This window comes from Carcharhinus amblyrhynchos, chromosome 15 (assembly GCF_965287045.1).
Source record: "Carcharhinus amblyrhynchos chromosome 15, sCarAmb.v2.hapA, whole genome shotgun sequence".
Classification (NCBI taxonomy): Eukaryota; Metazoa; Chordata; class Chondrichthyes; order Carcharhiniformes; family Carcharhinidae; genus Carcharhinus; species Carcharhinus amblyrhynchos.
Window position 1 is genome coordinate 59,406,464 of NC_137338.1, and position 22,648 is coordinate 59,429,111.

The 22,648-nt window shown below is 43.2% G+C and overlaps 1 protein-coding gene across 3 annotated transcripts in view; it reads right to left on the bottom strand.

Annotated features, from left to right (window-relative positions):
- The window catches only part of gpm6bb (glycoprotein M6Bb), a 190,910-nt gene that overhangs the window by 71,193 nt on the left and 97,069 nt on the right, over nt 1–22,648 (bottom strand). Inside the window, exon 1 of one of the 3 annotated variants that reach the window (XM_080204016.1) lies at nt 12,073–12,302. The exons of 1 other annotated variant lie outside the window; for it this stretch is intronic. In XM_080204016.1, coding sequence (XP_080060142.1) covers nt 12,073–12,136 — 64 coding nt within the window. In that variant the 5' untranslated portion in view covers nt 12,137–12,302. Of the gene's footprint in view, nt 1–12,072; nt 12,303–22,648 lie in introns of those variants that run through there. One more of the 3 variants, XM_080204018.1, reaches the window with a different exon arrangement.

Genomic DNA, 22,648 nt, shown 5'->3' on the forward strand with positions numbered 1-22,648 from the left:
CCAGCGCTGTTCGAGTACACTGAGGGAGAATTTAGCATGACTAATCCACCTAACCAGCATGTCTTTCAGACTGTGGCAGAAACCGCAGTACCCTGAGGAAACCCACCTAGACACAGAGAGAACATGCAAACTCCACACAGACAGTGACCCAAGCCAGGAATTGAACCTGGATCCCAGGTGCTGTGAGGCAGCAGTGTTAACCACTGTGCCACCATGCCACCTCATATGCTTTAAGCTTCTCAGGGCCGAAGCCACCAGCCATTTTGACCAATCATATGTCCTTGGATATGACAATTCTTTCCTAAGCTTCTCTTTACTGTAAATGTCAAACCTTAACTCAAGCAATGTTTCTCCAGTTGAATAATTTAGATGATAGGATAATCAGCTCCAGATGCCACAATAATTGTCTGTGAAGACTAAACCCATCTTGGAGGGGGAGGGGGGGATGCTGGAGGGAAGGATTATAACCCAGACAGAATCACAGCTGATTTATAATTTTAGAAGGTTTATTTATATGCCAAGTAAGAATCCCACCATAAGGAAATCAAACAACTGCTGCCAATGAAAAGCAATCTAGCAATTTGAACATCCGCATAAATGATCAACAATCCTCAGGCTGCCATGTGGGAATTTTCACAGGCCTCAGTAAAACTCTGGATAAAGGTGACAGCCATCATATACAATGTTTTCCAAGTGCTCTTCATTCAGCTGAACTTGTCAAAATTGTCTCTATGCAAATTAAATAAATCCCAAATGTTTCCTGAGAAGCAATAAAGCAACCGCAATGATTGGCTGAAAATGATGTGGAAACTTGAATATTTAGCCTGTTTACTTGTGCAACTACTTACTTCAAAAAACCACTAGCATTACTGAAATTAATACTAATTATCAGTGACCAGTAAACTGACATCATCCAGCCACTAAGATGACTGAGCACAGTCATGACCTGATTACTTAAATGTTCTTCAACTGAAGACTGCAAACGTTCATACTTAAAAAAACCATACTTAATTTTTGGAACTGAATTTTGTAACTACTTTTGTCATTATTATATGGACGGTGGTACAGTGGTTAGCACTACTGCCTCACAGCGCCAGGGACCCAGGTTTCATTCCCGATTTGGGTGACCGTCTGCACGTTCTCCCCACGTCTGCGTGGGTTTCCTTCGGGTGCTCTGGTTTCTTCTACAACCCAAAGATGTACAGCGTAGGTGGGTTGGCCATGCTAAATTGCCCAACAGTGTCCCAAGACGTGCAAGTTAGGTGAATTAGCCATTAGTGGTGTTATAGGGGTGAGGTGGGCCTGGGTAAGATGCTCTTCTGGAGAACTGGTGCAATGAGCTGAATGGTGTCCTTCTGCACTGTTGGGATTCTGTGCTCTTCTATTGCTATTTTAACACATTAATACTTGATTTTCTTTCAATTCACTTCACATAACTTCTTCACATTAATGCTTCATATCCAAAAGTTATGATGTAGAAATTACTGATTACTGCAAGAGAAACCAGCCAACTTCCTTCCTTGTAAACTATGATTTTTAAAGGCCATTACTTCCGTCAGATTATCAAAACATTACATCATTCCGCAAACCGTGGCATCCAAAATTGCACTTGTGCTGAACCTAGGAATAGGAAATATGTACTAAGAAAATAAACCTATCCTGCTGTGGCTAGCTTACAGCCCATGATGCAGACTCAGCCACACAGCGGAAGCTGACTGTAACAACCCCCTTTCGGACTGTTCTCCAAAGTGGAGATACCGCCAGAGTTAGTATTAACACAAGCACCATTATGGGGTGATTATAGCCCGCTGCTTTCTGGGCAGGTACAGGGATGCTGCTACTGGTGTCTCCTCCTCACGGAACGCATCCCCAGGGAAGCCAATGTTCGTGCATTGTAGGGTTAAAAAGAACGCAAAATATTACAGCAAAACTCGTGCACATTTCACCAACTTTACCTGAAAGTGTTCAGTTAAAAAAAAACTGCAAATAAGGTGTCTGTATTCACAGAATGCTCAAACACTGTTCAAAGAGGTGCAAAAGAAATCATTAGCAGTTATTCACCCTCAGCGAATCATGCACCCGCCTTGATTGAATCTTCAGAAATTTCAAATAGCTTCAAGAACACAAATTCCTAGGCTGGAATTCTCTGACCTTGCCCAAGAATGGAGTTTTGGCTGAGCGCAAAATTCTCCCTTCTCGTTGGCAGCGGTGGTGGATGGGGTAATTGGGCTGGAGAAACCCAGTCGTAGTTAAGCAGAGGGCGGCGTGGTGGCACAGTATGGTTAGCACTGCTGTCTCACAGTACCAGCGACCCAGGTTCGATTCGCAGCTCGGGTCACTGTCTGTGTGGAGTTTGCACGTTCTCCCTATGTCTGCGTGCTCCAGGTGCTCCAGTTTCCTCCCATTCTAAAAGACGTGCTGGTGAGGTGCATTGGCCATGATAAATTCTCCCTCAGTGTACCCGAACAGGAGCTAGAGTGTGGCGACTTGAGGATTTTCACAGTAACTTCATTGCAGTGTTAATGTAAGCCTACTTATGTCACTAATAAATAAACATTACACTATGGTTGATTAATGATGCACATGGGAAGAGGAGAGCTAGTGTAGTCTTCAGCTGAAGCATAGTCACAGTCAGAGATATAACAAAGAACAACCTAGCAAACAGGCCCTTCGGCCCAACGAGCCCGCGCCGCCGCATCACCCCACACCTATTCTATCCTGCGTGTACCTCAACCACAGAGCACAGACAGAAACTGCTGCCATTGTAAAGTTTTTGATTCTATCCTGAATATTACATTTGATTGACACTTCCTATAAGCAACTTTATAACTGACACTGCCAACCAATTCTTGCTAGCTTCCAATAATGCAAGGTGGTGTAATTTACACTGTGACAAGTTTATATTGGCAATTTTAAAAAATTCATTCATAATATGTGGACACCGCTCGCTCCGAGGCCAGCATTCAGTGGCCCTCTCTAATTGCTCTTGAGAAGATGGTGGTGAACTACCTGCTTGAACCACTGCACTGAAAGCCAAGTTTTGAAGGAACACCTATTCGGGAGATTTTGACCCAGTGACAGATAGGAAACATTGATATATTTCCAAGTCAGGATGATGTTGGCTTGGAGGAGAACTTGCAGGTAGTGTCTGTTGCCCTTGATGGTAGACGTCACAGGCTTGAAAGACACTTTCAAGAGAGCTTGGTGAGTCACTGCAGTGCACCTTGTAGATGGTACACACTGTTGCTGTGTGTCAGTGGTGGGGAGAGTGGATATTAAAAGGTGGTGGATGGGATGCTAATCAAACAGGCTGCTTTGTCCTGTACGGTGTTGAGCTTCTTGACTGTTGTTGGAACTGCACTCATCCAGCGAGTGTGCACACATTCCCAACGTGTGCCTTGTTGAAGGTGGACAGGCTTTGGGGGATCAGGAGATGAGTTACTCTCCACAGAATTCCCAGTTTCTGATCTGCTCTTGTAGCCACTGTGTTTACATAGAAATATAAAGTTCCTACAGTGCACAAGAGACCATTTGGCTACACCAACCCTCTGACAGAGTATCTTACCGAGGCTGTGTCTCCTGTCCTATCCCTGTAACCCCACACATTTACCATGGCTAATCCATCTAACCTACACATCTTAGGACACTATGGGGCAGTTTAACATGGCCACTCCACCAAACCTGCACAACTTTGGACTCCAACAACTTGTGGGAGGAAACAGGAGCACGTGGAGGAAACCCATACAGATATGAGGAGAACATGCAAACTCCTCACAGTCACCCAAGGTTGCAATTTTGTACCCAGATCCCTGTTAGCTGTGAGGCAGCAGTGCTAACCACTGTCACCATTCTGCCCTGGCTGGTCCAGTTCAGTTTCTGATCAATGGTAACCCCTAGGATGATGATAGTGGGGGAATTCAGTGATGGTAATGCCACTGACTGTCAAGGGGAGATGGTTAAGATTCTCTCTTGTTGGAGATGGTCTTTGCTGGCAATTGTGTGACATGAACATTCCTCAATGTTACCATTATAAATAATGGACACAGGATTTTATAATGGGAACCAGATGTCAGGAAGCACATATGCCTTTTATGCATTAAATATAGATGTCACTTCAATAGGAAAGAACACAGCATTATAAAATTTCTCATGGATTTCTATCTCTTGGCCTTAGCATTCTCTTCCCCCTTCACCCCCACCGGCATGTTTCCCAGCTGCGGCGACCGCTTACTATTGGCCGCCAGCAGCATCTTCCAGTCCTGCCAAAGTCAATAGCAATTTGTGTTACGTGCCCACCCTGTCGCCGGGGAACCTGCCAAGGGCGGTGGAGGTCACCTTCAGTGAGATGGGCTGGAAAATACCACCCTTAATCTTTGAGTACAGGGTACATTGCAGCCAATTATCATACATTACATATGTATTAAATGTGCACAACACGCGCATAGTTCAATAATAAAGGATTTTGAGACAAATTACATTTTCTTACTAGGTATTGGACAAGAAATGGTTAATTTTATTCCACGCAAATTTGATATGGAGGCAAATTACATCCACATTTGAGTTTCATTAAGTTAATTATTTATTTATGTTACAGTATTTTTCAATGACATCCACATCCCACGAGTGAGTACAAAAAAATGCAAATCTGATCAGTTCACCTCTGTTAATAGAAATGACTAATGAAATGACGTGAGTTATTTGAAGCAGCAAGTTAATATACTCTGTGACAACAGCAACCCATCTTTTCCTGCAGTCACTTGGCTGGTGAGGACTGTGCCCAAGCAGCTCAAAGCACCTGAGTGCCCAGCTAGGACCTGTCAACCATGCAGCCCTTTCCTTCATCGATTTGTCTGCCTGTGTTATTTTATTACCCTTGATTCAACTGGTACAACTGAGTCTGTAGAGCCAAGACTCACTCCAGAGACTTGAGCACATAATCTAAACTGGCAGTTCAGTACACTATTGAGAGAGTGCTGCACTGTCAGAACAGTTTTTTTTCTAGATGTTAAAGAGAGGTCTTTTTTGTTTTCCCCAGCTGGATACAAAAGATCCCCGTGGTCCTGTTCAAAGTAGTGCCGGCAGGGGTTCTCAAATGTCACAGCCAATAATTATTCTTCAGCTCACACCCAAAACAGATGATCCAGTCACTTATTTCATTGCTGATTCTGAGACCTTTTTGGTGCAATTGGTTGCCAATTTCCCACATTGACAACATTTAACAATGTGTTGTGATGTAAAATGCTTTATTGGTTACAAACCCTTTGGGATAGGGCAGCACGGTGGCCCAGTAGATAGCACAGTTGCCTCACTGTACCCGAGTTCAATTCCGGCATGGGTGACTATTTGAGTGGAGTTTGTATGTTCTCCCTGTGTCTGCGTGGGTTTCCTCCAGATGCTCTGGTTTCCTCCCACAGGTTAGCCATGCTAAATTCCCACTTGGTATCAGGAGGGTTAACAGGTTAAGTATGAGAGGTAGGGTCTGGGTGGAATTGTCGTCAGTGCAGGCTCAATGGGTCAAATGGCCGCCTTCTACACTGTGGCGTACTTTGTGAAGTACTTAGAGACTTTGTGAAAGATACTGCAGAAATGCCCTTTCTTTCTGTCACCTTAAGATATCTTACATAATCCTCAAAAGCCTAAAGTGCACAAATGATTACAGTTCAGGTTGGGTTCAACCAAAACTACATGAGCTCTCAGACAGTTCACATGTTTAATTGGGAAAATCACGATCACAATCAAATCTGCCAACAGAGTGGGGCCCGATGTACTTCCCATTTAGATGGAGGAAGAGAGCAGCTTCATTAGTGGATCACAAAATGTTTCAAACTCTCTGAATTCCCCACTACCACTCAACCTAGAGAAGACATTGACCAGAATTTTACTGCTCTACCCACCATAAGAATCGGAGTGGGCGTGGGGCAGACAATAGAAAGGTTTGTTGACCTTGGGCGGGATTTTACGGTTTTGGGATGAGCGAGGCCGAAAAATCACGTCTATTGTCCTCTCACCCATCCTGCCTTCCCCCCGCCACAACAACTCTTGTCCAATCTGGTGCACTCACTGGATCACTGCTGCACTGTATGTTCACACTGGGCTCATTCAAATCCCCACAGCCACAGGGCCATCTCTCAACTCAGCAATCAGAGGTGGCATCTTCAATCTAAGCCAAGGCTGGAATTAATCAGACAAATGAAAAGGAGACCCTCCCCACCCTCTCCAAAAGTGCTGCAAATCTAAACTGAGGGCAGAAAGTTCTGGAAAATACACAGCATTTTGAACACAGCTGAAACGCCCATCATTCTTCATCTCTAATCATATTGATTCACCAGAACTTCTTTCTGCTTCAAGGTTGAGATAATTAAATTGGCAAGGCTCACACAACATTGTCACCGGCAAGCTCCAGTTAACATGTGAGACATTGAAATATTTTCTTTTCCTTTCAAACGAGACTTTGTCTGTGGGATTTCACAGAAAATCTGATGCAATCTAGACCTTTAAATAGATTTACATTTCGTATATTGAGAAAGTCATCTGACTTAACCTCACGGGGTTACAAAAGATGGTATATTGTTCTGCGGCTGAGTGGATGCTTCCATATGATGCGTTTTTTTTCAACAGTAAAAGACATTATTAAGCCAGCAGTGGATCTCAGTCTGCCCACGATTATTTAATCCATTTGAATCTGTGCCTGAGAATGCTGATTTTCCTATGCTGTCTGTGCATGTGACCACAAAGAGATCAAACAGGATTGTGTTTTACCACTGTGGTGCAGCATTCTGGGAAACAGGACTGGCTTTCTGAAACAGTTCCTTTTCATTGAGAAAGGATAGTGGTTCACTTTGTCTGCCAACCAAGGTGCGGAAGAGCCTGTGGACTTTTCCACCTTCCCAAATACACTTTGCCCAAGATCCTTGTCCTTTCACATGGCGCTCGCGTTCACAGTTTGCCAGCCACGATGGAGTTGGGACACGTGTAGAGGTTAGGAGGGCCTTCTCTATTCTTGGGAGTCAGCAGCCTAGCCCCCAACATCATTTAAAGTCCCTATAAATCTCACCCCTCGTCATCCCCCATGCCAATCCATGCTGTTTTGATTCCCCTTGTTCCCATCACATTCCCTCAAATTCCACCCCATATCCTCTTATATCCCTCATGCCTCTTCATCCTGCACCAACTCACACCCTTCTGGATCCCCTCTGTCACCTAACATCCTTCAGATCCCCAAGCCATCCCACCTAATTGCTCCATGCCCCCTCAGATCCCCATGCCACTTACATGCTCCCTCACATGTCTCTCTCCAATATCCACTATAAACAGTATTCAGAAACCTTGCAAAGCAACGGGAATTAATCTAAATTCAATTTTAAAAACCTGTGGCAACTAATACAGCTCTCATTCAAACACATGCATAACACAAAAAAAGCTTCTCTATTCAAAATTTAAACATTTCAGTTACCATTGTGTTGTGTAAACAAGAAACCATGTATTCTGAAACCATATCAAATGTGGAATATGCTTTTAAAACCTTAAAAGAACTATCAGCCATTAGCCTGAACAGCTGTATCAACAGATTAACAGCTTTTGAAACTCAGGCACAAATTGATAATGGCTACAGATAACAAAACACTGGCTTCTCAACTGCAAAGACTGAAACTGAAAGAACTGATAGTGTCTTCTGCATTTCAAAGCAGTGTGCCTGTTGGTCAAAGGAGAGGACTGTGTGCTTGGATTTTCTTTTTACCTTTCAAAATCAGTGGACGATTTTTTTTCGCAGTCAGAGCTGTCTATACATTTAAATCCCAATGGCAAACACGATGAAAAGGGTTTTCTAACACCTTTTCCCACATTTTTGAATGCAGCATAGCACTTTCTCCAATAGAAAAAGGTTCTGTGCTGCATGTAAATATTTATACAATGGGAGTTAATGTATTGGTCAACTTACCTTTGCAGGACACAGGGTACAATCTTTTACTTTAACCACCAATTGGGAGAGCTTTGATGAATCATGGCATTAAAACATATCTGCATTATCATACAGTATCAATAGTGAGTTGGGAAATTTTACACTTATGTTTCAGAATGTTCCCAACTCCTCAGAAGACTTCTCCAAAGTGATGCATTCTTTAACAGCTTCCAAACCTGCATCAGCACACATAAATAGTGCATGGAAGGAAATATAATTTTCCTGCGGTTGTCACAATGGGGATCCTGACCTCAGAAGAGGTCCTGTGCATTTAGCACAAAGGCCTCCTGATCACTGAGAAGTCCACACACAAATGACAAGGAGTAGGGAACGCTAAGGAAAATTACATCCCCAGCAAAAACAACTAAGCTCAGCATTTCACAACTCGCATGACACCTCCATCCATCATACTTCCATCTGCAGATTTTATTTCTGCTGACTGACTAATCCGCAATCTCAAGTATGACTTTCAACATTACCTACTTACATAAGCAACTGGGTGCCACAACTGCAATCCTGCGATGAATAAAACTTACGGTTTCAAGAGCATAATTTGAAGTCTCTGATCTAGATCCCAATTTGTGGTCAAAGGAAAAGATTATAATGTGAAAGAGCAATGGAATGCCACAAGTAAAAATGCAGTTTACACCCTCAAAATATGGCTTTAAATACAACTTGTCTTTGGAATTGAACAGGGGGCAGTAACACGAGGTAGCCTCCTGCCTCATTTTCCTTGCCTCGTTAAGCCTACATCTATTGGAGCAATGGGCCCAGGTACACTCACTCAGGGTGAAATCACTTGGCAATATGAGGATAGAAACCAAGCATTTCCTAGCCTTTCCTGCAGCATGTGGCAACTGAGCCTTCCTCAGTGGCCGCAATGAGGACAAATCACTTTTCATGTGTTAAAAGCATACTGATCTGATACATGAGGCATGATTTCAATTTCGTAAAGGCCTGTGTTCATTACGTTGTTTTGAGTTGCACTTTGGAGCTTTAACCATGAAGCGATCAGATAGTGTCTAACAACAACTTGTCTTTATCTAGGGCCTAAACAGATTAAAATATCCCAAGGCACTTTGCAGACCCATAATAAAACAAAGTAGGTCATCGAGGCACAGGTCAAATTAGATCAAATAACCAAAAGCTTGGTCAAACGGTTAGGTTTTAAGGAGTGTCTTAATGCAAAGAAAGCAAATTTGACAGACAGATGTGGTGAGGGCAATTGGAACTTAAGAAACTGAAGATACTAATGGTGGAATGATTCTAATTTTGAAAGCACTAGAAGCCAGAATTAGACGAGCACAGATATCCCATAGTGTTGTTGGGTTAGAGGAGGTCACAGAGACAGCAAAGGGGCAAAGCTATGGAGAGATTTAGAAACAAGGATGAGGCTTTTAGATCAAGACATTGCTTGACTGGGAGCCAGTGCAGGTCATCCAGCACAGTGGTGATAGGGAAACAGGATTTGCTGTGAGTTAAGACACATACACATATAGGCCCCAATATTAGAAGATCCCATGCATCTCCTCACTAGATTTCCTGGGTTCAAATGTGCAGGTTTTCCAATGATTGTGCGTGCCCTGCTAGGAACCAGACAGCCCTAATAAACCAGCAACAGGAAGCAAGTCACTCAGCACCAGGAATGGTTAGATTTAATTCTTTCCACTCAAGGAAAAAAAAAACAAGACACCACAGAAACTAGGGGTCAAATTTTCATGGCGTCTAGAAGGTGCCACCAACCTTTAAAAATGGTTGATGTAACATGAATGCACAATCTCCTCCCTAGACCCGTTTTTGATGAATCCATTTTGTTGCCAGCATGGGGAAGGAGACACTGGAGGGAAACCTGAACTCAGCAGGGCAATTTCAAATTGGTGCAGAGTTTAAACAGAGTCCATTTTAGTGTTTAAAGGGCCTTAACCTGTCGTGTGGAGGTCATGTGTAGACTTAAAGGTTCTTGAAGAGCAGATAAGGTCGGTATAACTGTCATGCTCTAAAGTCTTTAAATCCCGTGCTCTTTGAAACATAGATGCAGGAATCACTGACTATTTAAAAAACCCTCTGCTGCACAGTTCTGATTCACGGGTCATCTGGTTCACAGGTTAGAAAAAAGGTGTAGTATTTTGTCATGCAGTTTCAATGAAGTTCTTTGTTGACATTTCCCCAAGGGCTATCAATAAATCAATGAATGTTTGGCTAAGTTTAAAAAGCTAAAATTATCTCAGCAGGGTGCTCTGAGTTCATGGTTTGATAAACAGTTTACAGAGGCTATTAAAGGATTGGCCATGTTTGACATCTGAATTGAAAGTTATTTGTTTTTAGGAGATTAATCACAGGAACAGATTTAATTCTTTCACTGGGTTTTATAAATGGATCTTTTTTTCACTATCAGTTGTGTAAGACTGAGATCCGTATTAGATTGTTAGAAGTTTTTTTTAATCTCTGCATGGATGTTGAGCTCTGCCTATGCTGGATAGTGGGCGAACAGTTATAGAGGTTGTAAAGGGATCTGAAAAGGCATGGTGTGGGTGGGGTGATGAGTTGGCACTGACTTGACATGAAGCCATGGCAGGGTGAGAAGCATGAATGGCATGGAAAGTATAAGGGATCATGCAGGTTGGGTGTTCAGATGAGCCAGTATGAGGACCACTGGGTTTACCAGCCCCAAACAACTAGGACCAGGTCCCAGAAAACTGAGACGGGCCTTGCAATCAGCCTGCCTCAGTACTCGCTCATCCTGTGACACCTACACTCAGCTGCCAGGGTCAGTGGAGCCAATTCCATTCTGCACCTACAGATAGAAACTGCACCCCCCCCTCCCCCACTTCTCCCAACAACAGCGAAAGTTGAATCTTATACCAAGGTAGGATTTTTCTCAACTCAAGCCACCTGCTTCGGTATCAAACTCTGGGCCCTGATTTCAAGAAGAGGGCTCCTCACCCTAAACTTCTAAGTTGGAGAGCATGAGGAACAACCCAACTAGGCAGGCACAAAATGGAGGGAGGCTGATGAAGCTACCTTGGTGGTGGCCTGAACATATGAATTCCACCCATTAATCAGAAAATAGATCGGCTACTATGAAGTAGAAATATAGTTTCAAGAATGCAATAAGATAAAGTTTCCACAGACAATTGCAATCTCTGTCCCTTCCATTTTCCCTTAGAGGTGACGTTAGCATTTAACCTGTCATTGAAACGTCAATGGGCCTTATTCCCCTAGTTCAAGTGAACACCCTGATCATTATGATAAGTGTCCAAATCCACAGGAATATGCAGAAGAAAGTCGACTTTGCTTTCTATTTGTGTACAACCACAACCCTATGGGGTAATCTTAATAACACGCTGCATAATTCTCTGGAGGAGAAGCCTATTCATCTATATTGACCATAATTAATTGAATATGGAAATCTCAAGTTTAATGAAGGTAAACCGAGGCACCGAGGAGTATTTATAGCAGTAAGTAAGATGTAACAGCCGCTAACTGGTGGAGAGTCATTTGCAGTATTTCAGGCAATTATACAGTGCATTAACAGCTGCTGCTTAATCCAACAGGATAACTGGCTTCAAGCTCACCAGGGCTGAATTATGCTTTAGTGTATATTAAATTAAAACAGCCCGTCTCTCCTAATAAGTATTCTGATGATGACGAGTACAGCACTGACAACCTCCATTTACAAAAGACTTATTCTGACACATGAATCCCATTACTATCTGGTAAGGTAGTAAATCACTGATGGTAGCTTTCAGTGAGAAATGCAAGGCTGGACTAGATTTATTGAGTCTAATGAAATGTTGACTCTGATCTCGTCGATCAGCTACAGCACCCCACATTCCTGAAATGCCCATCGGACATCTGACAGCAATCTGACACGATAAGGACATCGGTGGACACTTCTAACTAGGTCAATAAGAAATAACATTAAAACAATTGTCTCATCTCTATTAAAAAAAGGAAGCCATTGTGAAATGGCAGCGTTAACATTCTAAGGCAGCTGCAACACATAGGCAGAATTTAATAAGCCATTGCTATCCAGATGTTTAAAACCTCTTCCTACGTAAGTGGTAACAGACCCAAATATTGCTCGGAGCTGAGCCCCTGTGGCACAGTACCTTTGCTCTCTTGGCTTGAATCGTTGCTTTCCCCGGGGGTTGTAGTTTCCAAGATTGGCTTCATTCTAAGCACAAAGACAATTCAGGGACAACGCTTTCTGCTCCCTGGCGTCTCTTTGTTTTCTGCTCTTTTTCTTCTTCACCTTAAACTCACACAGGGGGCAGTGACTGAGCAGCTCTGTGGTGCCTTTGTCAACACTGTGCTTTCCAGAGATGCAGAGGTCTTGTCAGATCCGATTCTGCTCAACTCACTGGTCTATGAAGATCCCTGCCAGCGCCTGGTCACACATACGTCACCGAGGATTCCACTTATAAAACAGCTTTTCAGAATTAAAATTCTGCTCAGGTCCCTGCCCAATTATAGTTTAAAAGTACATTTCTTCATCCACTGCCTGTCCTCTGAAATGGTCTGAATAAAATGACAATGAGCCTCATCACTGGAGGATGGATTGATTACATTATAAGAGAGTTTGTATGCTACAATGAAAGGGACCCCATCCACTCACAGCCATCACTGAGCATACCCCACCATGTGCTGTCTCTGGGGAGAATGCATGTCAACACACAAAGGGAGGACCACTTCTCTCAAAAGACACCATTAAACCATGCTCTGAATTCTTAATTTACTCCTTTGTGTTATTTGCTCTCTCCCACCCCTCTGAATTTTCACCCAAACCACACCTTAATTATTACTATCTGCTAGATTTTGAACCTTACCCTTCACTAATCAAAAAGTTATTACAAATAAATTTGCTCTGACACGTTTACTGACCACAAAATTAAATATAGTATTCACGACTATGATACTTTCTTAGCTAGAAATTAAGATGACGTATCATCGAAAATATATTGAAAAGGTTATAACGCAAAAGATTGATAAGTAAACTCCTGTAATATCTGTATTTAACGTAACATAGGCAGGTCCTATTTGAATATAGGTGGCACAGGGGTCAGAACTGCTGCCTCACAGCATCAGGGACCCAGGTTTGATTCCTGGTTTGGGTCACTGTCTGTGCAGAGTCTACACATTTTCCCTGTGTCTGTGTGGGTTTCCTCTGGGTTAGGTGGATTGACCATGCAAAATTGCTCCTTAGTGTTAGGGGGACCAGCTAGGGTAAATGCATGGGGTTATGGGGATAGGGCCTGTGTGGGATTGTGGTTGGTGCAGACTCGATGGGCCAAATGGCTTCTTTCTGTAGGATTCTGTGATTCTATGAGTATGATGCTGTTGGAATCCTGATGCCCACAGACTATGGGGAGTTCAGTAGAAAGTGTGAACTCACTGAACAGTGTGGAAGACTGATAAGAGCCTCACAATAGTTCGAGCATAAATGGCATCTCCAATTCGTGGATGCCTTCGGGTCCTGAGGAGGACTTTTAACTAACCCGCCAGAGTTGATTGCACAGCCTGATCTGTACAAGTCTCCATCGATTCCAATGGAGAATAAAATCACGTGGGGTGTAAAACAAGTGTTGTACCATTTCCCAACTGGATTAAGTTAACATTGCACCCCCTGTCAGCCTGTACACTGTCTAATGATATTATTGTTAACATTGGATCAGTTTCTACATGTACATCAATATAACTCAATATCGCTTTCTATATGTACAATGACCCCAACACTGGTTCCTATTTGTACAATGACTCCGGCACCAGTTACTATATACAGCGACCCCAAAACCTGTTGCTCTATATACAATGGCCCTAACACTGGTTTCTTTATGTAAACCTATGAAAGAATTTAGGTTAAGATTTTCCAGGCATGCTCCCCCCAAAACCAGAAAATACAGTCCCTGGTCAATGGACCTTTCCAATGGGCTGCCCCCTCACCTACCCATGGTGGGCAGGATGGTAAAATTAGTCCCAAGATATCAAGATCTTCTGAAAACATTTTGACACCAATCATATTCCTCCTCTATACCTTATACAGGCAGTTTTTCAACTTTGTGTTTTCAGTCACTGAGTAAACTAGTGAATGGTCGGGTACAGCTTCCCCGACCCATTCTGATCCTCGTTCGAAGCATCATATCGAAACATTATCCTTATATCTCTAAAGCAGCAGAAAGATCAACCAAGCACAACAGAAAAAATCAGCAACATTATAGTTTTGACACAAAAATGATCTTCAATCTTACTTGCCAAATCGATATGCACATAATACCTCCCACCCATACTGCGCTCTCTGGAGTAACACACACTACTTGGAGGAATTGCCTTACCCAATGAAAATGTGTATTCATAAGGTGTTGTTTACGTGATAAAACATCCAATGCTCATCAGAGAAGTATTATTAAACCAAATTTGATACCAAACCATATAAGAGGATATTAGAACTCGTCACAAAAGCTTAGTTACAAAGGTAAGTTTTAAGTAGAATTTTGAAAGAGGAAAATGTGTCAGAGAGATGGAGATACTTCAGGTGAAAGTTCCAGACCTCACAGCCTAAGCAGCTGTAGGCACAGCCTCTAATGGTGGAACAATTTAACTGGGGGGGGCGGTTTTGTACAATGGGCCAGAATTGGAGAGCTGCAGATATCTCGGAAGGTTGTGGGGCAGGAAGAGTTTGCAGAGATAGGGGGAGGAAAGGCCATGGAAGGGTTTGAAAACAAGGTGGGGAATTTTACAAATGAGATGTCGCTCAACCGACAGCCAACTTAGGTCAGTCAATGTAGTTGGTGATGGTGCAGGAAACTTGTTGCAAGTTAAAATACAGGCAGCAGAGTTTTGCTCGAGCTCAAGAATGTGGAGGGCCGGAATGAATGTGTTGCAATCGCTGGATTTAGTGGCCACAAGAGAGTGGACAAGGATTTCTGCAGAGGATGAGCTGTGGCGATGTGGAGTCGGGCAACGTGACAGAGGTAGATATAGGCAGCCTTGCTGATGGCACAGCTATGTAGTCAGAAGCTACTCTCTGTTCCGTAGAATCAAAACATTAATTCTGTTTCTCTCTCAACAGAGGCTGTCAGACTTGCTTAGTTTATCCAGCATTTTTGCGTTTTTATTTCAGAATCCCAGCATCACGTTATTTTGCTTTTATTTCAGGGCCAAAGGTTGATATCAATGTTTGGCTCAGCTCAAGACAGTCGCTAGGAAGACTGATGGAGTTAGCAACCAGGAACAGGGTTTGTAGCGGGGACTGAAGACAATGGCTGAAATTCTGCAACCATTCAAGCCCCACTGTTGCTACCAGAGACAACAGAGAACTTGGTGCTCGGTCAAATCTCCATTTACGTTGGCACGAACAGCTGGAGAATCGCATCCAATAGCTTTCGTCTTCCCTATACTTGTTTGAAGAAATTGTTGATCGTCTAATAATAGCTGTCAGACCAGGAGTGACAGCTTAATGGAAGTGGAGGTGTCAGAAAAAGGTGCTGTCGACTGGGTCTTGCAGATGTGGAAGCTGTTGTTACCTTTTCACCCGTTGACACAGATGATCTACTCCTGCTCCTAATTCATATATTTGTATCTTATGGAACCAGGCAAGTACAGCTGAATGGGAAAGATGCTGGAAGAGGATGGTCTGGACAACCAACTCAAAGGCTGCAGACAAATCTCTGCATAAGCATTACTGTCAGTAATCTTCATCACTGCCCTCAAAGCAAGTTCTCACAAAGTGAAAGGTGGAACGCAAAGCACAATCAAACTATTCAACATTCACAGTGTGTTGCCCCCTTGGTCCCACAAAATAAATGTGCACCGAGGTGAATTTTCCTTCTTTCTGCTGAAGATTGCTCTTGAGATAGGAAGAACGCATGGATGCCTTTTCTAAAAAAATTCTCAATTCCTTTCAGATATTGTCCCTACTCTCCTGGAAAAAAACGACTTTGCTGAGGTAATGTTTTACATGTACCAGACAAGCTCTGGTTTCTCACCTGAGTGATCATTCTACATTTGAGCAGACAAGATGACAATTTGATTTTCCACCACAGTCCAACTGTTGAAGAGATAATCAGGCATGCAAAATGAACAAAGTTCTTGCTATGGGTCTTTTCTATTCTCCAATTTTATTTATTTCAGCTTATGTATTTATGATTACTTTCAAAGCTGAGTTCTTAGCTCCACGCATTCTTGAGCGTGCCAATACTAGTCTTAATACATGTGTAGTTGATGCCCACTTGCCAAGGATAATGAAGAGAAAACTTATCTTTAGAATTTTCTTTGGCTACTAGATTTATCAAATCTTTGAAAAAGGCTCAAAAGTCAGACCTTGTTCCAAATTACCAAAGTGAATTTAGTGAACAATAGATGAACAAGTGAATAAACAATGCTAACAAAATGTGCATATTTTTGCTGTGGATGTTACATTGCCTTGATGCCTAGGATTTTTCCAATATTCTTGCTACACTTTAACATGTAAACTTGTAAACATAAAACTCATCCATGGGCTTGAGCCAAGGGCTGTATGGGCAAGTGTAATTCCTCTCACTTTAGCATCAGGAAAGATTCTTATCATGTCCCTTCCTTGCTCTCTGTTGCTGACTCTATCTTCTTCCTACATTGTTTTCATTGTCAGCTCATATGGGCCAGTAATTTGGCTCTTGATTTTCCAGTGAATCTGTGACTTATTTTTAATTAATTGTACTTCAAAGGTATAACAGGTGTGGTTCATTTTCACTTAAACCTAAGGTGTGTAACGATGCTTAATATGAAGCCTTTTCATTTTAACTACAGATAATGGAATGGATATCATATTATTGCTTAATATTGATAACACTGTCACCAATATGACAATGCGGGATATTCCCCTTTATCAAAGAGGCTCAGTCCAGCTCTGACCTGGAGTCAAATACCCCTTGCTGATTTAAGTATGCACAAGGATATTCCTCATTAATATAAAGGCAAAATACTGCAGATGCTTAAATCCGAGACAAAAACAGAAAATGCTGGAGAAACTCAATGGGTGGGATTTTACAGCCTTGCTCAGGCGAGACCGGAAATTCCCACCCGAGGCCAACGGAAATTTCCATTGTCACTCCCTCGCCCGTGCCGATTCCGTGGCAGGTGAGGTAGTAGAGTTCCGGCCTATAGGTGTGACAGTATCTGTGGAGAGAGAATAAGTTTAATGTTTCGAAATGTTGGCACTATTCTCTATCTGTAGTTGCTGTTAGACCTGCGGTGTTTCTCCAGCATTTTCTATTCCTATCTTCTCCACCAACATGCATTAAATTGTTTTTGAAGGCAGATACTGAATTTTGGGTCAGTACTCAACACAGGCTGGTATTATGCTAGTGCCAGTTTGTACTCACACGTATGTTAAAAATGATCAGAAAAAGGATTGTGTGGCCCTCGAAGACCTAAAGCATTGCTGGATGTGAAATATAAACTGCGGCAAAAGTACGGGGGAAAATTTCCAATCTCTTCCCCCTCCCTCCAAAGATGGACAACAAGTTTTCAATTTGTGATTTTACACTTTAGTTGTTATTTTCCTGTCCCCTCTGATACTGTGAACTGTTGATTTGTTAAACAAAAAAAAACCCCAATATGCAGTATAAAAATTAAGATGAATAATTCACAGGTAAAACATGAAAAAAAGAGGTTTTATTTGGTGCAGGAAGAATCCTGGGGCAGTTTTCACTTTCAGCACCTGAGGGAGGGGAGGCGGGGTGAAGCTGCCAGAGTGCGTCATGTTTGGTAGAATCCGTCCCTCATTCATTCCACTGATTTCAACAGGAAATCAATGACTTTAGTAGAAGTCAGGAGATTCCATAACAGACAATCCCCTTTGGTAGGTCACCATACAGGTAGCAAGGCTGAAATTAACTCACTGACCTTCGGATTCCAACAAGAGATGCAGCAACATAGATGTGGAATCAATTCATTCTGAAGCGATGAGACCAGCCTTGTGGCCACTGTAATGCCTTGATTCTTTGAATACGAAGATAAGAATTGGGTGTAACACATGATTTCGCAGTGGACTGTTTAAATGCAAATGGCAGTAAACTGCAAGCTAAAATAAACTGGGCCAACTCCATGCATAGAAGCAAGACAGTTTGTGGGGACTGGTGTCAGGCCACCTTTTTCAGACAACAATGGACCCCACTCTTCAGCCATTGCCCACCCCTGTCAGCCAGTTCAGAAGTAGTTTAGAACACACTGTCGCCTGCCCATGTGGTCAGAGAATACCTTATATTAACCTAGAGATGAAAGGGAGAACTGAGAATAGAGGACCTAATAGAAAGTGTGAGGGTCACTGTGACAGGCGTAGACTCCCTTATAACAAACACGTTTGCTTTCATTGAATCATAGAATCTTACAGCACAGGAGTACACCATTCGGCCCACCACACCTATGCCATTCCTTCAAAGAGATGTCCAATATATTCCCACACCAAAGCTTTGTCCCCATTCTCCTGCAAATTAGTTCTCTTCCAATACACGTGCAATTGCCATTTAGGAGTTCCTATGGGATCTGATGCTGCCACCCTTTCAGCTGTGTCTCAGATCTCAACAACACTCTGTGCGAAGACATTTCTTCTAATTTCTCCATTAGTTCATGTGGTAGTGTGGCTCCTTTAAGGGGGCGATCCCTGAGCGCTACACGATTGGGCCAGACCCAATGGAGATACAGAGCCAATTGCACACTCAGGGTTGGGGAGAAACCTCAGTTAGAACTAGGGAGGAGAAGAGAGTTGACATGTATTGCAGCCTGTCAGACCCTTGTTTGTACACGTATAAGTGTTGTTGATAATAAACCTTTCATAACTTGAAGCCAAAAGGAGTTGCTTTTGAAGTTATTACAGTCTGCTTACCAATTATTGTAAATATGACCTCTGGCTCGTGGCCCACATTAAGAAGTCTGACAACACCAGGTTTAAGTCCAACCGATTTATTTGATAGTAAACTCACAAGCTTTCGGGGTTAGCTCCTTCGTCCAGTGAATGGAGAGTTCTGGTGTTGTCAGACTTCTTACTGTGTTTACCCCAGTCCAACGCCAGCATCTCCACATCGCGGCCCACATGCCAGAGGAATGGCTTTCTCCTTATTTGCTCCACCAAACCCTCTATAATTACCTCTATAAGATCTCTCCTTAACCTTCTCTGTTGTATGAAAAACATCCCAACTCTCAATCACTCCACATAACTGAACCCCCTCATTCCTAGTACCATCCTGATGAATTTTCACCACAGCCTGTCAAAGGCCTTGACATCCTTCTGAAAATGTAGTGCCCACAATTGTACACAATATTCCAGTTGCCACCAGAGATTTAACATGACTTTCAGGTTTTTGTATTCAATGACCCTTATAACAAAGCCAATTCAGTTCCAAGGGCTTTTTAAGCACCTTTCCAACTCCTCCTGTCACATTTAAAGATTTATAGAATCTATGAATCATTTATAGAATTGCAGATAGCATTGGGGACCATTAGAAGATACAGCAGGTTATAGATCAGTTGGAGACTTGGGCGGAGAGATGGCAGATGGAGTTTAATCCAGACAAATGTGAGGTAATGCATTTTGGATGGTCTAATACAGATAGGAAATATACAGTAAATGACAGAAACCTTAAGAGTATATTGCTAGTCAAAGGGATCTAAGTGTACAGGTACACAGGTCACTGAAAGTGGCAATGCAGGTGGAGAAGGTAGTCAAGAAGGCATACAGCATGCTTGCCTTCATCGGCTAAGGTACTGAGTTTAAAAATTGGCAAGTCATATTGCAGCTTTATAGAACCTTAGTTAGACTGCACTTGGAATATCGTATTCAAATCTGGTTGCCACACTACCAGAAGGACGTGGAGGTTTTGGAGAGGGTACAGAAAAGATTTACCAGGATGTTGCCTGATATGGAGGGCATTAGCTATGAGGAGAGGTTGAACAAATTTGGTTTGTTCTCACTGGAGCGATGGACGTTGAGAAGTCTATAAGATTATGAGAGGCATGGACAGAGTGGATAGTCAGAAGCTTTTTCCCAGGGTGCAAGAGTCAATTCCTAGGGGGCATAGGTTTAAAGTGCGAGGGGCAAGGTTTAAAGGAGACGTATGAGGCAGATTTTTTACACAGAGAGTAGTGGGTGCCTGGAATTCGTTGTTGGGGGAGGTGGTGGAAACAGGTACGGTAGTGATTTTTAAGGGGTGTCTTGACAAGTATATGAATAGGATGGGAATAGAGGGATATGGTACCCGAAAGGACAGGGGGTTTTAATTAAGTTGGGCAACATAGTCGATGCAGGCTTGGAGGGCCGAAGGACCTGTTCCTGTTTTGTAATTTTCTTTGTTCTTTGCTCTATGAAATCCCTACAGTGCAGATGGAGAGACGGAGGCACTGAAAGAGCATCTTACACAGACCCAACCCTCCCATCCCGCCCTACCCCATAACCCTGTGCACTTTTACTATGGATTAACCATTTAAGCTACACTACTAAGGGGCAATTTAGTATGGCCAATCCACCCAACCTGCACACCTTTGGACTGAAGAGAAGGTTTCTATTTTCAATGAAGATTTCCGCACTCCTTGGTTCCATCATCTGGAGCCTTTCTCAATATAGCACCAATTAGATTATACTACCACTCAATGTTGTTTCTTCCAAAATGCATCACAGAGCTCTGAAGAAGTCATAGAGACTCAAAACGTTAATTCTGATTCTCGCTCCATAGATGCTGCCAGACCAGCTGAGGTTTTCCAGCATTTCCAGATTTTATTTTAGATTTCCAGCATCTGCAGTGTTTTACCTTTATATTATTGCATCACTTCACACTGATCCGTGTTAGTCTTCATCTGCCACTTGTCGTCACCTGCCTTTCCACCGATTTGTCCTCCTGAGGCTGTCTACTATCCTGTTCACTGCTTTCCACTTTGCCAAGTTTTGGCATGTCCGCAAACTTCACAACTGTACTCCCTATACCCAGGCTCAGGTCTCAGATGTACAGTCAGAAAAGAGATGATCCTAATGCCAGTCCCTGGAGACTCCACTGTGTAGTTCTCTCCAGTCAGAAAAACATCCGCTCACTGCTACTCCCTACTCCATATTCATTTCCTAAACAAGCCGATGAAATCTGGAATATTTATTATTATTCCTGCCACCAAACTGCCATTTGACTTCATCAACAAATTCAATAGTGAGTGTACCCCCTCCCTCCCCGCCCCTATCCCCACCAAATCACAAGCTTCGAGATATGCTTCAGCTAATCAGAAAGTGTTTGTAAATGAGTAGTTTCAGCCAGCAATCAGTGTATGTATCACGTCCAGGAACTGTGGGAGAGACAGCAGCACCAAACGACAGCAGAACCAGGACGCCGCAGGAATCACAAACACATGCGCCAGTCGTTTTATATCCTTATCTGTTTCGGTGCTCTCATGGTTTGTTGCTGCGAACACTATCCTGTATCGCAGCAGCACCCCCAGAGTTGCTCCTCCAGTGAATGCGGCCCATGAGAAACTGCTCATCGTGGGGCAAATTGCCGGCCCAGGGTCTTCACGGGTGAATGGTCTCTTCAGATCCATTCAGCTGAGTTCTGAATAGATAATGGGAGACAGCAACAGCGACTCGCCACTGAGAGTCTCTCCCATTGTGCTCTCCTTCATTATCATTCATATCTGAGCTGTGACATGGGAACAAAAAAAAAACTTTGAGGTAATTGCAGTTCAACTTCTGAGAACGCAGCTTGCATAAGGCATTGATCTGTCCTCATTTTGTTTGATTCGCTTCATTCCAATAACACAGCAAATGGCACAAGGAGGTAGTGATCTGGCATCAATGTCGCAAATGCAAACGGAGGAAGAGGCAACTCGAGTGATGTTCACAACCATGAGAAGGTTGGACAGAGTAGATGGGGAGAAACAGTTCCCGCTCGATCAAGAATGAGAGGGCACAGATTTAAAGTGATTTGCCAAAGAAGCAAACATCATGTGAGAAAAACCTTTTTCACACAGCGCCTGGCTCTAGTCTGGAACGCACTGCCTGGAAAGCAGGTTCATTTGAGGCATCCAAGAGAGCGTTAGATGATTACTTGAATAGAAACAAAGTGCAGGAGAATGGGGAAAAGGCCAGAGAATAACACTCGATCATGATGTTTGTTTGGCCAATGATGGGCCAAATGGCCTCCTCTGCACCGTAAAAATTCTGTGAAGCATCTTCACAGAACCCAAAGTGCAAAGCCTGCTCACAAACCACGGGTGGGGGGATTCTCTCCACAAAATTCTAAGTGTTGAATGCGCATAAAAATTGGAATAACACCAGCTGGTTTTTTTAAAGTGGGATTTTCAAGAGGAATCTCCCACACTCTGAGCACCGCAGAGTGCCCTAGTGAGATTCACTCTGAAAATCCAGTGGCGGGGCATATTCCCACTGGAGAGGCCAGCAGCATAGCACTGGGCAGGCCACTGCACACACACCGATCTGCCAGAGACAACAGCAGCGCGTGTACATCCCAATCACTGGCCATCTCAGCGACTCCCCATCGCTGCCCCTCCAACACCTCCCCCACTTCCAAATCCCCCAATCGCTGACGACCTGGACTTCTCTGTGCCAGCACCAACCTCCAGCACGGAGCCGATTACTCTGAAAGGAAAAACTTAGCCCCAGAGATGCGCTGAGGCCATGGTGCCCAGAGGGAAGCCCACTAAACATCCCCCGCTGAT